Below are 15383 nucleotides of genomic sequence, written 5' to 3' on the forward strand. Positions count from 1 at the left end.
GTATAACGTTTACAGTTTATGTGCTTTTTGATGAAAAAGAGCATTTTATACTGATGCCATTCTGCGTGAGCCAGCACAAGCATAAATAGAGTTAAAAAAAAAAATGCCCACACATGTAGTGCAAAGGCAAGTATGAAAGTCTCTTGCATGTGTCTATACTTTTGTACAGGCTGCCATCGTGCGCACACACACCCACGCACACACACACTCACACACACACACACACACACACACAGTGACTAGTAGCAGCGGGTCCTTCGTCAGCAGAAAATGGGACTGCGCTCTCAGCACTCTTGTAGAAGAACAACTTTGCTAATATTCAATTCCTTCACTTCTGATATCTCTTTGTAAAATAACCAGACACAGAACATCAGCAGTAAGGCTCAGTGTGCATTTGAAGTCAGTCAGGGAAACGGTTCAGGACTGTGTGCAAGATCGCACGTTATAAGTGTGATTCAACAACAGCGAGAGAGTACTGTATACGTGATTCTGTTAATGTTGTTGGTGTGACCCCATTTCCCTCACACCACAACCCAACCGCTCTCAGATGCCGCCATCTTTAGACCTCCCCTTGTCTCTGGAGATGTAGACCGATCTCCATCTGGTTCTCCAAACACTCCTTGAGCTTGTCCTCTGTCAGCGTCAGCCGCTGCTCCAAGATCGAAACCGTCTGGATGGAGGCAACAAGAGGAGAGAGACAAGACAAAGAAAGAAAAGGGGGGAAGGAAGGAGACGGATAAGAGAGAAAGAGCAAGTTAGAGAGGGCTGTACAGCATCAGCCTGACAGTAATGACTCTATAATGGCTGTGTTTGTGTGTGTGAAAGAGGCAGTTCTGTGTGTGTTTGAGACAGATGTTGTGCGTGCAAGACAATCCAGCTGATTATCGTAGAGAGATCTGCTGCCTGAGCCGAAAACACCAGAGTTTCTGTGTCTGGCACGCAGTCTCTCTTGTTCTCCCTCTCACACAGTTGCATAAACACTCTTACGCACACAGAGAGTACAAGAAGGTCGCTATCCGAAACAGGACGGGCATGTGTGGGCAGTGAGATCACAGTGCGACATACTTTTCCTCTCAGCATCCTCCAACAGTGACAGTATTTGTTGTGCGTTTGTGTCATCTGAGCCTGTTTACCAGAGGAGCCCCGAGGTGTAATTTCACCATCTGAATGAATCGATTACTGAGGATAGCGCCGTCTTTTCTATCTTTTATTGCATCTGAGCTTCAGCAGCCACATTAAGGCAATAACTTAATCGGTCTTTTATCATCTAAAACAAATGAAAAGAATTAGAGGATTTCTGACTAGAACCAGCAGAACTGAGCAAAGTACTATAATTCTTAAATCTTTTTAGTGGATTCCAATTAGTTAAAGGTGGTAAATGTGAGATTGGGAGCATTTCTATTGCCTCTGCAGGGTTCTCAACATGGCTACAGCGGCTCGCAGCTAACGGTGCTAACAGCGGAAACAAAGGCAAACAGTGCTGACAGACTAACAGTGTTAACCTGAGGGGGAACACAACGACCCCGTCGGTCGGGATGGCGTTATCAGCTGTAACTGCCATATGAAAGCAGCGGAAACTCGGATTACAACACACACAGAGGAAGAGTGACTTCATTCTCTGCTCAGGTAGACATTACTCCTCCATATCTTTACATAGCAAATAGGTGTTTGCTGTATTATTAATGTTCTGAATATCTGTATAATGAACCTTTAACTTAATTGCTTGGGTAAAAATATATTTGATATGTTTGAACAAAATAAACCCAGTAAGTTCCTCATACTGTAAAAATGCAAAAGTTGAGGAAACGCAAAGTCTTTGTGAGTTTACTCAACTTTAGGGCGAGCTAGTTGTGTTAAAACTTCAGTAAGCAACAATATTTTTGGCATCATTGGTCAAAAAATTCCATAATAACCTTTCAGCATATTGTAATTCAAGTGTTTCTGAGAGAAAACTAGACTTTTGCTCCTCCTCATGGCTCTGTTTTCAGGCTTTAAAAAAAATCTAGCTCGTGATGGAAGACTTTGACCAATCACAGGTCATTTCAGAGAGAGTGTTCCTATTGGCTGTGCTGGTGGGCGGTGCTTGGTATTTCCTCAACTGATCTCAACCTGGCTCCCGGGTCACAAACTTTCTCATTTTACAGCTAAACAGTACACTACAAGATGTTTCTGAAAACATTTGAGGAGAGAAATAGGCATTACAATAACAGAATATTGGTTCATATTTGATCAGCGCTGCCTAGTTTGACCGTTTGATCAGAATTCACGAGTGATTGACTCGTGGCTCTCATAGACAGAAGCTGGACGGCAGACTCCAGATCAGCTCTGACTGTTTAGATAACTTAAGAAAGTTTGAAAGAAGACAAACTCAGGAAATAATGTTGCACACTCACTGTTTAGTTTATATTGTCAGGAGTTGTTAGCAACCTCTGGATGATAAATGTACTTTCAGATCTAAATTATAAACATCTATTTTTGTGTGCCTTTGACTGATTTACTTTGTCTACTGCACTTTTATAACCTCAAACTCTATTAGGCTATCATCTATCAGTATATATCATGTTTTGTCTGTTTACATTATTTCTTTCATTTTATTCTACTTTACTGGGTTTTATTTATCTTATAGTATAGTGTAGATAGTATCTTATAAAGCACTTTAACTGTCCTCTGTGTTTGAAAGGTGCTATACAGGCAAACTTGCCTTGGCTTGCAATTATAACTACATAGCCAACATGATTCACAAGCACATGGGTCTAAAGCGTTGATTGATACCTCCTTTTCTTTTTGCTCTTTTATTATAATCTATTCAATAGTTAAATCTGCGAGGTGATTGGGATGTAAAACACGAATGTTGTGCTAATCCAAAGAGATGAAAAAAGATGACAGTAATTTGATTGAATCTTCTTCTTGAAACACTAAAGTGGCGACAGTTCCCTCTGAATCTCCGACATAATTGTTAACTGAGCTAATGTTGCCCGGTGACAAACACAATCCCAGCTAGTAAGAAGTCAGTTTTGGATGGTAGTGCTTGGCAACGTACATTTGGTTCAGTGTAGGAACAATCAAACAGTGAACATGTCTTCCCCTCGACATACGAGACTCTCTAGATTTGGGCCAGCGAGTGAAAGATATGTCAACATGTCTCGACCTGTAATTTTATGTCTCCTTGTGCCAGCGAGAGTAATTTTGAAATTGCTAGAAAGCAGCGCGGAGATGAGTCATTTATCAAAATATAACCAGCTGTGTGTGACACATTGGATAGAGAGACAGAAAAACAAACCAATTTACTTTACCTCAAAAGTGGTCGGCTTTCATAACCTTTCCAGTTCGTTTCATTGAGAATGAACCCGATGTTGGGTTTATTCATTAAAACTATACCATATGATACGAGCCTCAAACGCAGGGTCTAAATAACAGGATCTCGATGGTACAATTTCTCCTTATCTCTTATTTCATTTATGTTCCAGGAATGTCTCTCTTTCACGATCAGTTAATGGTCTTTTCATACAATCAGGGCTATTCTTGTAACAATGTCTCATTAACTAAGGAAGTTCTTAGTCAAAGAATGGCCACTGGATTTCTAAAGACTACTTAATTATGTCTCCAGTATTAGTCTCCCTCCACAAGTTAACCCTATCCTGCAGAGTCTCTTAAGATCTGATGAAAACCAAAGCATATGTATATATCATCATGCCAGATTTTCTTTATTATTTTTTTACATGCATACGGACAAATTGTTAACTCATTGACGACCGGGTGGAAGCCCTTGAACCTTAAACTTCCTTTGATTCCAATTTGAAAACACAGAGCAAGAAACAATGAGAATAAATGCAAAAGAGAACAAAAGTTAAAAGCAAGAAATCCAGAGACAGATTTAGGAAAGAGGACAAAACATACGCTCAATACTCAGATTAAAAATCCACGCTCCTCCGCATGTAAATGTTTTAGTGTCATTATAACCACCATAAGCAGCATAATCAGATTCCATATAATAATCATATAATTTACAGTTGCAGGTGTAATTTGATTGGTGGACCAAAGTCATCAAACATCAAACAACAAAAACACTAAAACAGTCTTTTCGTTGTCTTTTCTCTTATTGTGTGATTTACAGATGTATCATGTAATCTCTGCTCTCTAAAAACTTCTACAGCGTTGAATCTTCTCTGTCTTGCTGTTATTGTTACAGATATGATCGAGCAAACCGCCACTCCTCGATTCGCACTAACTTGATTCTCTGGTCGAGCTGTTATGTTTAATCCAGAAAGGTCTAGGGCTTATGGGAAATGGTGTTTGTTAAAGGCTGCTAAAACACAGAAATATTAAGTACAACAACGATAGTACAATAGTGGCTCGTTTTTCCAAAAAACTACCATCCTTACCAAGACATATGAATAGGATATTTGAATGGGATTTCTTATTTCTGTAAAAGAACCCGGAAGTTCTGGTTTACTGCAAACCATTTAAACACTAAATAACTTCTATTTTCATCTCAATATTCACCCCAATTTTGAGTGCACATGTAAACGTAGTCATTTTCAAACCCAAGACATCATGTGCAGCATGTTCCAGCAATCCAGCTGCGTATTGTAATTGGCTCTCGAGGTCCTGCATTGACCCCGCAGTGCCACACAAACAAACACACACAATCAGGCATGAACGATTGAACGAACGAGTAACGATGAAGGAATTGACAAAGATCGTTTAATCTCTTAGATAATCTCATACTCAGCACACACATCACTGAGTTCAACAATGTGTGGGCGAGTAGCGTTTTCTTTTGGGTCATCAGACTAGATAACATCTCCTGCTATTTCATGCATCATCGGAGAGAAAGGGCTTGTATTTCCTTTTTCTCTCCTTCCCTCTGCCTGTCTCCGTTTTCTAGATCAATACCACCCTGTTTATCTTACCAACCTGATATGGCTACCCAGACCTCAGCCCAGCCAGCTAAGGGTGTTTGTGTGTGTGTGTGTGTGTGTGTGTGTGTGTGTGTGTGAGTGATCTTGCACGTGTCCCCAGGCAGCGGCAACATTATACGGGCATATAGTTTTCATCTGGAGTAGAAACCAAATCTTTATGCTCCTAAAAATAGAGCGAGCTGTTTTTCTTTTCTCTCCAGAACACATTATACTCTCCATCGCCCTGAGCAGTACTGGCCTCTGTTACAAAGTCTCATAGCTTTGGTATGACCCACACTACAATAGCCTGAAAGTCAAAGAGAGGCAAACTGATGCTGGTGAAAGGTGGCAAAGTCAGTTCTTTTCTATAAATGTAGGTAACTGATGTGCATTATTAAATATGCCACTACTAAAGAGAGAGAAATAACAGACTGGTTTTAGTGATCCCAATAAAATCATTGTGGAACTTCTAAAAATATGAATGAAAAAAAGACTAGATCGAGAACTAGTATATGGCTGGACCATGTGTGGGGGTCAAAGCGCTACATTTTGGCCAAACTGGTGTAGTCAGTAGTGTCTATAATGTGAATTCCAGGATATTAAATGTTCAACTGCAATTTTTTGATGTAGTGGTCCCATTAATATTTGTTCTCAAAGTGTACTGGATTACTCATCTAAAGTGTTATTGTGTAATTAGTGTTACTTTGTTGAACAGACCAGACCTGGGTTACACCCCATGACAGTTATGAGCATTCTCACAGCCTCAAATGTTGATCATACGTGAAAACAGAGCAAGACAACTTTCCTGCTTCAACTTCCACACTGTAGGTCGGAAAGTATAGGGGGGACTTTATTTTGCCTACAGGGCCGAAGTTGATGCTCACTTCGGTGAGCTGCAGCGTTTGTTCATGGACAAACTGCAATCTAAACTGTACATTGACTACCAAGACTTGACAGCTTTTACTGCTAATTTCTCCACTGCTCCGATTGGCCAACAGCCGTCTGCTCTGAGCGCATCCTCCGTCACTCTCTCACTCTCTCTAGGATTCAAACACCACATGTTTGAAACACATATACAGGAAAAATATAAATTTATACAGAAAAAAACAGTGGCACCAAAAACTGCGATATTTTAGAGCTCCCCCCAAATTATCGAATGAGGCTTTCTGGGTCCAGCTTTGCAGAAAGAGTAACAACCGCGAATGTATTGAGGAGGTGGATCAGATAATTGATCGCAGAGGCAAAGACGTTACCAGTGGAAACACTGTCGCGCCTATTCATTTTGAAAGAGCAGCGGCCAATGATGTAACTGTGACCCTGTTTACACCTGGCATTAAAATGTGTTTTGGGTGACCGGATTACAATCAGATGGTGCTTGACCACATGAAAGTACGCGTGTAAATGCACCCAAAATGCATTGGTTGTGTCCCGATCGGCCAAACCACCTTCGGAGGTGGTCAGGGACGCATTGTGACCACATTGAACACGAGTATTAATGCAATTAAGTTTTCAATTCACATACAAAAGCTACGTCGGCGGAATTACGTAATGCTAGGGCTGTCCCGGGTATAATTTTTTGGGCTCTGTAGCTTCAGTAGTAATCAACAGCAAATATTCAAAGCTTCAGTCGTGTATGTGTGTGTGTGTGTGTGTGTGTGTGTGTTTGGGGGGGCAGCGCGCAACCTGCAGCGCGCTCTCAGCACTCCCCCGGTCACTGGACCGCCGTGACCAGAGAGATCCAACGCCACTACTCTGTCTACGCTCAACATCTATTTTCCTCTCCCCCTAAACAGCAGCGTTTTGAGGCTGATGTGTCTGTGCATTTTACACACCTCCTCTCCGCATCGCCTGTGCGTTGCGCAGCCTCCGGAGGCTTCCACTCAGCACTTTTAGACTGAGTGATCAGATCTAAATCGGATCTCAATGTGGACAGTGGAGACACATATTAATACCAGGTGTAAATGTATCAGGTTAAATCATGTCTAGATACAATCTGGATACGGGACAAATTTTAATGTCTGGTATAAAAGCGGTCAGTCGTGTTTGGCTGGTCCGCACTTTGCTGCGGTCCAACCCAAAAAAATAAATAACAACCTGATGGACTGGTGGTGTGAATAAGTCCACTGACCAATTAAAACAAGTACTGCTGTTGTGTTGGCATCTATAACCAGATTAAAACACATTGTATTGGCAGAAAGTCAATAAACAGTCATCAGTTACAAGCCTCTACCTAATGTTAACGTTGGCTGTTCAAGCTTAATGCTACCATAGCATGCTAACAGGCTAACAAGGTTTTTTACTAAATTTATACTTAACCTCTCCTGAAAATGATCACTTGAAAAACTAAATGCTGTATTTTATATATTTTACAAGACAAAATGGCAAAAATTCAGAGGTTGTAATGATTTGTAAATAGTATGTATGATAAAAGTGCCTCATTGGAATTTGAAGTTATCACATTTCTCAGAATTAGGGTGACTTATCTTGGGATTTTGTTATTTCTTCCTTCCTTTATCTTTCTTTCTTTCTTTCTTTCTGTTTTTCTTTCTTTCTCTACAGCTCAGAGAGAAAGTATATTAACTGTCCTGGGTTAAATTTTATTGCAGTGTTTCATTCTCCCAGAGCACCGCTATAAACATACAGATCAGATACTGCCTCCAATTCCTCAGAATCTCAAACACTGCGGTGAAAACTTAATGCTTCAAAGAGCGTTTGGTTAGCAAGGCGGTTTAGTGGTTTGTAAAAGTCCAGAACCTGCACTTCACAGAAACGGTTTTAATCTTTTCTGAGGAACAGGAACATGTTTCTTTCACTTTCTCCTAATGCTACTTGCAGCTCCACTTATAGCTGTTTTAACAGGAATACAAAGTCACACATTACCACACCACACTAGTCCACATCTATGAATATCTATTCTGACGCACACATAGGTTAAACAGAAAAAAAGTGAATTGTGGGCTGGCTACTCTGGTAGTTTGGGGGAATTACAGAAGAAAAATGTTGTTTCAAGGAAGCAAGTGTTAATAAAAGACTTTCTGTTACGGTTGTCTCCCCTTGAGCTACTTCACAGAGAAAGTTCACGAAGTCTTCTCACCTACTGTCTAATGGTGTATTGGGGTAGGGAGGGCGCCACTGAGAGAGAGAGAGCAATTCTTCATTCAAGATTCTCCATAATTAAGAGGGGAAGAGTGAAAGAAGGGGATAAGTGTGGGTACTGCAGGCTTAGTGTGAGAGGACATGTAAGAGCGATGAATTATCAAACAGAGGGAGAGGAAAAAGAAAAGGGTATGGGGGGGCTGAGGGTTTGGAGGGGGGGTGGGCAGACAAGTGAAAAGCAGCTAACACAGCAAACTGTGGCTTTGGAAGCTTCAGTCTTACGTTGAATAATTCATCATCTTCCCTCTCAGTCTCCTCGACTATTAGAGTTACAAAGAGCTGTAATAGTGAAAAATAATTCTGGGGAAAAGACGTATAAAGGAGCAGGAATATAGTGCAGAAATAAATAATGTCGCTTTGTCAGCCTAATCTTCAGAGGATGGAGGGGACTTGATTTAAAATCTCTATGCGAGCCAAAGTTGAACAGAACAGAAATTAGAACAAGAGTGTTTGCTTTATTTCTACTCACACCTCGTTGTAAAACAGTACGAGTGCATTTTGGAGGTAACACTACAACGCAACTGGGTTGTGAGCCTGTCTGGGAAATAGTGGGCTGCATTTAACATGCCTTGTATGCATAGTCTGCATTTTAGGGAACTGACAGTCTCATGGGTTGCACTTTGCTTTGTAAGCTAAATCAAGCACACTGCTATATATTTTAATCTATATTAAGCAAATCTGACTTTTTGGTTTGAGAGGAGCTGTTTGTGCTTCACAAACCTGTTTCCTGGATATTATATAATACCTAACTATTTCAATTTCCAGTGTTTTTTTTACAACATAATGCAGATCACATGTAACTAGCAGTTGTCTGAGCTACACTGTGTTTTTATAGAACTCACTTCTGTAAATACTTTCATCAACAAGCCGTGTATAAGACAGCCGGTGAGGTGCAGGTCACTGATCCGCCAGCGTTAACATCTGTATGGGTGAAAAAGCGTGTCGAAGCTTGTACCAGCTGTGCTATTTGCTGCATTTTTTTCTGAAATGCATGCAGGCTTTGAGATTCTTCAGTTTCACGTCCCACTCAACACCTACTGTAGGTAGGAAAAATGATGTTTTACACGTTTAATGTTACTCGCCAAAACTCATTGAGTGTATCCTTGAGGTCAAACTATTATGCATTTTCTTCCTCAGAAAACATTTGCAAATACAATTGGTAAACTTTTTCAAAACTGTGTTGTTAAAATCCATGTTTACAAGCTTGAAGTCTTCTTCTTCACTGCCTTTATTGGTGTATTGCTGCTTTTCTTTGTGCATTACCGGCACCTGTAGATCAGGGGATTCATGTGAAGCCATTGGCAGGCCTGTGAATTGCATCACCCCAAGCGAACGCATGAGACAAACTAAATGTGGACTCACTAAAAAAAACAAAAAAACGCTCCATAGCGCTACTAGAGGACTAGCCTCCACTCCACTCCACTTCACTGAATTTTGATTTTATTCCTTATTGTTTTTATATGTCTGCATAGTTTTATTAGTTTTTAAAGGGACTGTTTGTAACTTTTTAAGCGTATAAATGTAGCGGGTCGGCACACATGCACGTTCGCATATGCGTGCTCGCGTGTGGCCGGAGCCTCGTCTCCGCTGCCTGCTCGCCTTCACTCAGACAACGCGCGCATCCTCGCTGTCTCGCTCCACCTCTAGACGTGATAGCACGCTCACTCCACACTGCAGAAGAGTTAGTTTAGCTCTGAGAATATCTAGTGAATGTAGAGTGGACGTTTGTGCAGAAATAAATGCTGCAGCTCCTCCAGACCAACAGAGGTTTTCCGTGTCTTGTGAAGTGACGGGGCTCCTCAACGAGTTACGTTATCGTCTCGTTACCGACCGGGTGCTGGTGTCTTCGGCTGCCGGCTGCGGTCGGGAGGCGATAACGTAACTCGTTGAGGAGCCCCGCTGCTGAAGCCTGCGCTGAGCAGGAACAGCCAACACTAGGATCAGCATTGATTCATGGAGAGACCTTCGTCTGGTCAGCTAACATTACTGCCAAGCAGCTGAAATATAGAGTGATATTGTGCTTTTAGCTGACGTCTGTCGCCTCACTGTTTTGAGCGATGCTCGTTCATGTCTATGTAGAGCGAGCAAGCGCGAGCTCGACGCTGACTTTCGTTGATTTCAAGGCCACAGGTGTCGCTGTTAAGCAGCATTTCTGAATCTTACAAATAGTCCCTTTAAATCAAGTTTCTTTGGTGCAACAGCTCAGTAAAAAAAAACTATTAAATCACAGTTACAAGCCTTAAAAGGTGTAACGGCTATGTCCCGAACTGGACTGACACTACTGGAAGTCACTGCAAAGCCACATGGGAAGAACAATGCTTTTTCAATGACAGACTTAAGACAGTCAGATATATACAGTATATACTGTATAGGTGGTCAGAAATTTGCATTTCTATAATATATAAAGAAAACTCTACAGAAACCACCATACATTATTTTCTAGTCATCTCACTCTATTGTCCCAATCTAAAAAAAGAAGAATGAAACCAAACAATAAAAGAGCAGAAGCATAAAACCAGATGCAGACGATCCATCTGGTATCAGGTTTTGGGGTACAGTGGGCTTGAAAGGAAGAGGTTGGCACCACCCCCCCTGGGACGGGTTAGCTAGCTGCCTGGCTGCCCTGGGCCAATATTAAACGCTCCCACATGCTGGACTGCAGCTTAAAAGAAGAAGTAAGCAAGAAAGAAAGAAGGAAAAGAAAAAGCCTGAAAGACACTCATACGAGAAGTGTTTCTGCGTCTCAGTGTGGCGATTAAGCATTTACACTTAATATCAGTGAGTGAGGCAGAGTGCTGCCAGCGCTCATATATGAATGATGCATTTTCCCTCAGGGCACGTTCACAACCTCCAGCTAAAACCCTGCACACATGAAGAACGCACACACACACACACACACAACTACTCCCTGCTCGCTCTCCTTCACATTCAACTCCTCCCATCTCTCCGTACTCCTGTCCTCTTGTTTCTCCTCTTCTACCTCTTCCTCTCCACTCAAACATTTCCCTCAGTTCACTTGTCACCATAAATATATTCTTTGCTATACCTAGGCAAAAAACTCTCTCCTTTTCTGCTTTTCATGGATGTATTTGTGGTCAAATCCTTCACTGTTCATTGAACCACCATTATCCAGTGGTATTGTTACTAATGAAAAGAAAAAAAAGTTATAATGTCAACGTGAGCTCATACATTTTGTAGGAAGAAATAGCATATTATGTCTCATATTTTACGGAAAATACAGTTTATAAGCATAAAATGCACACATCCTCAAATCAAAATAACATGAGTTGTTGGTATTTGATAAATAAAATGGGTCTTAGATGTCCTGAGATTAGATGTCTAAGAACAAAGTGTTTTTGGGGATTTTTTTCAACAAGCTCAAACTAAATATTTAATAGAAAATGTTCAGCAATTACAGGATAATGGTAAATAATGTAGATATGTGATTTTAATCAAAGACTCTTAATCCTACACGCATTTGGATAGGCATTAGAAATATAAGTTGTGATCATCATACCATGAATGCTCTGAGCTTAAAACAAATGGGTGATTCTTTCCAGTATCTGACATCCACAGCTGCACGTGTTTAACAATTCACAGGAATTACTGTATGGCTTCTAAACATCGGCAGAAAATGGTCTTTTACAGTATCTCAACACTGAGAGGAAAAACTTCAAAATAGCTACATCAAATAAATGAGGTGTTAGGAACACCTTGCAGTGAGGTGTGGTCTGGTGCAGAGCCGCCACTGGCTGCAACCTCAGGCTTTGCCAGGGAGCTGGGTCAGTTAAATAAAAATTTTAACAGCAACAAAAAGATGTGTTGCTGTCTATTGCTGATGGACTGATTAATACCAAGTTGCAAATCCAACAGCTGCAGTCATTTCATGTCATACTGGACTGGTCAGCTAAAAGGACTACCAGTGTTGATTTCGTTAACGTGAGCTATGATGAAATATATTCGTCAACTACCTTTTTTTCCATGACGAGACGATGACGAGACGGCACCAAGGTCATTAAACGCTAACTGTGACGGTATCAAACATGCAATATCGTTGATGAACAAAATATACCTAAAATGTAGTTTAAAAACATAAAAAATGTACTCTTTAATCTCTCTTTAATTTTGTATTTTTGCTGTGGCGGCGGCGGCGCTCAGTCCGTCTCTGTCCTTCTTGTCTCACACCTCAATCCTGACAATTGTGCAGCTATAATGCATAAAGTTGGCGGTTTGCTACATGTTGGGTGGGCGGATCGGCTCTCATAATGGACAGGTGGGTGTGACTGAACCGCGCATCATTAATGAGCGCAGTCAGGAGGACTCGAACTAAACTGCAAAACTGCATTCTTAATCATTCAGCCCTTTGTTTTTCATCAGATAATGAATATTATCAAATTTTATGTGAAATCAGTTTGACTAAAATGACAGAAATGTTCAATATGATCTGATAACTAAACAGGACTAAGATTAAATAAAAAAAAATAGCTGACAAAATTAAGAGAGAAAGCATTTTGACTAAAATTAAATGACTTTTTGGTGACTAAACCGGACTAAAACATTTTGAGTTGTCGTCGACTAAAACTGGACTAAAACTATGTAGGATAAAAATGACTAAAATGTGACAAAAGCTAAGAAGCATTTTCGTCTAAAGACTAAATCTAAAATAGCTGCCAAAATGCACCTTCCTGCAGGTTTGCGCCAACAGCGGAGCCTCTAACACTTTGCTGTATTCTACAACAGTTATTCCACACGTGAGGAGTCTCATCACTGATCACATCTTTGACGCTAAACGAACGCACACAACATTAAAAAATGACAAAAAAAATGTGTACAAAGCAGACCTTCAGATCTTAACTGCTTGCTGTTCTTTTTATGGTTTTGTTCGAGGATTTAGTTTGTCCTGCAGGCTCTGGTTTACTTTTGCTTCGTCAGGAAAGTTTTTCTGTCCTCACTTGTGTGTATTTAGGATTATACCAAGTTAACTGGTTAAGTCAAATATCTCCACTATAGCATCGTGGTACAAATGTCTCATACTTGTACAGGCTGGACGAACATAAATGATTTGACAAAGAAAGATTTTTATGTAAAGAAAAATGATTGTACAATAATAATTAGCAATAACTAAAGCAACTTATGGGTCTCATTACACCCTGTTATTCTTGTCCCCCCAAATTTGTGAAAATAAAGAATGAGTGTGCAAATGTTTGTCTCAGTGCAATTCAGTTACAGTTAGCTGCCAGTCTGGTGTATATATGTATGTATGTATGTATGCATGTTAGAGGGTCAGTTCACCCATATCACAAGTGAAGATAGTTACATTTTTTCCTCCAGATAACAGAGGTGAGTGGAATTTCATTTGTGGTGCATACAGCATCAAAATTACATTTCAAAAACATAATAGTAACTTTGTCCCAGGTAACTCACTGTGGACAGTCTCAGTGTTTTCCACCTTCTGTAGAGAATGGTTGCCAATGAAATACTGAAATGTAACTATGAATGTGAGGAATAAACTCTACCACAGACACATACACCTGTGCAGAGCCAATGTGCCAGTCTAATATAGTACCAAACAGCACAGAAGAGGTTGTTCTGTTTTTAATATTTGTGTGTCTTTGTTGCTGAAACCATCTCTGGCCTGCAGGTTGAAAAATAAAAGGAAGCTTTTGTTCTGAACAGTGTGAGTGGGTGGCACAGCCAGAGCACAATGCATGCTGTTTGTCATGACAGATCGACACATCTTCTGCTTACCTGAGTGAGAATATCCAGTTGACCTATGATGTGTTCCAGGGTGCTGGCTAGACCAGGCGGGACTCCTCCATCTGAGGCCTGGGACTGTGCTTGGACCTGGGGTGAGTCCTGTGGTCGACCTCGGGTCTGTGTCTGGTGGGTGGAGGAAGAACTGGCGCTGAGGTGTCTGTGGGTGTGGGATTGAGTCGCTCTGCTGTGGCTGCGACTGTTGCTCTGAGTGTGGACAGCGGTGTGGGAGTCCTGTCCGTTACAATATTCTGATGGTTCGGAAGCCTAAAAACAAAGTGGAAGGAAGGTGAAGAGTTTGTTAGAAACTCAGATGGTGTTAGCTTCACATGACATACTATATAGTGCAGAGAAACTGAAATGCCATTTCGTGCTCCTTGAGTGTACAACCCAAAAGAAAAAGGTTGAAACAATGAAACAGGGTTGTAATTTGTTTAATTCTTAAACCACAACTCTTTTCTTTTGTTCCTAATAACTTTACAAAATGAAAATAAAATTATGGCTCTGGTCTTTTTCAGAAAGACAGAACAAATAGCTGAATTAGATCACTGATGAATCACAGACTGATGTTCTGAACAGTCATCATAGCAGTAATAGTATTAGTACCATGTAGCGACAATAGTAGTAATATTAGATCTCCGGAGACTTACTTAGCCCATAAGTTATATATATATATCATCAGCAATTGTTTTTTTTTCTTTGGTATGAGCGACATATAGATCTCAGTCAGACTATTTTTACGGTGTTGATACCACAAACATTTATGACTCAAATGTTTTTCTGACTACAATGATCATCTTGCAGTTATCAGCACTTCCTGCTCTGTACCACTGTACATACTCTCTTTTCATTATAGTCTTATATTTACAATCTATCTGTAATATTGTCATCCTGATTTCCCATATTGTAATTTTGCTATTCTACGCTTAGCACTTTGTCACGCTGCTGCCGTTTGTTGCAAAGTGTAAAAATGCAGCACTCCCATTGCAGAGAATTCAAAAAAGAAAAAAGTTGTGAACATTGTGGTTGTGGCCGTTGCTTGTCATCCCATGCAGTTGGCTTGTCAATATTGTGGTTATTGCGACAGCCCCTAGGACAAAGGGTGTATGCAGTATGGACTGTAAAGCCTTTTGAGGCATATTTGTGATATTGGGCTACATAAATAAAATTGACTTTACTTGAAAATTGACTTTTTTCATTAAGCATATCAGGGGTGAATGAAATGTGCAGTTTGTTCAAAGTTTGTCGCTTCCTGTCAAATGTGCAACCTTCCTGGCGAGATAAGAAGTCAGAAAGTATTGACTTAACAAATAAAAAAATCCCAATAAATACAAATGCAAAATGCTCTACAGTCAGAAACATGACATCACTCACTGATGAAATTATTTGGAAACAAATATCTAGTGTCAGATCTACAGAGCTAGAGAAATACTTTTCACCAAATTATTATGCTTTTTGCAATTTTATCTGAAATCATTAAAACAGAAACATATGAAACTGAATAAAAGACGCTTGGTTTTGAATCTATTTTGAACTAAGAGTTGATAAAGCACAATCCATTTTTCCAACTAA

The 15383-nt window shown here is 40.3% G+C and overlaps 1 protein-coding gene across 4 annotated transcripts in view; it reads right to left on the reverse strand.

Moving 5' to 3' along the window:
• Positions 1-372: 372 nt before the first annotated feature.
• The window catches only part of poc1a (POC1 centriolar protein A), a 48982-nt gene continuing 33971 nt past the window's right edge, over positions 373-15383 (reverse strand). For 3 of the 4 annotated variants that reach the window (XM_037782215.1, XM_037782218.1, XM_037782231.1), the window contains exons 10-11: positions 13806-14078; positions 373-670 (exon numbers count right to left, since the gene is read on the reverse strand). In XM_037782215.1, coding sequence (XP_037638143.1) covers positions 560-670; positions 13806-14078 — 384 coding nt within the window. In that variant the 3' untranslated portion in view covers positions 373-559. Of the gene's footprint in view, positions 671-13253; positions 13693-13805; positions 14079-15383 lie in introns of those variants that run through there. The other variant, XM_037782223.1, reaches the window with a different exon arrangement.

This window comes from Sebastes umbrosus, chromosome 1, assembly GCF_015220745.1.
Source record: "Sebastes umbrosus isolate fSebUmb1 chromosome 1, fSebUmb1.pri, whole genome shotgun sequence".
NCBI classification, from domain to species: domain Eukaryota; kingdom Metazoa; phylum Chordata; class Actinopteri; order Perciformes; family Sebastidae; genus Sebastes; species Sebastes umbrosus.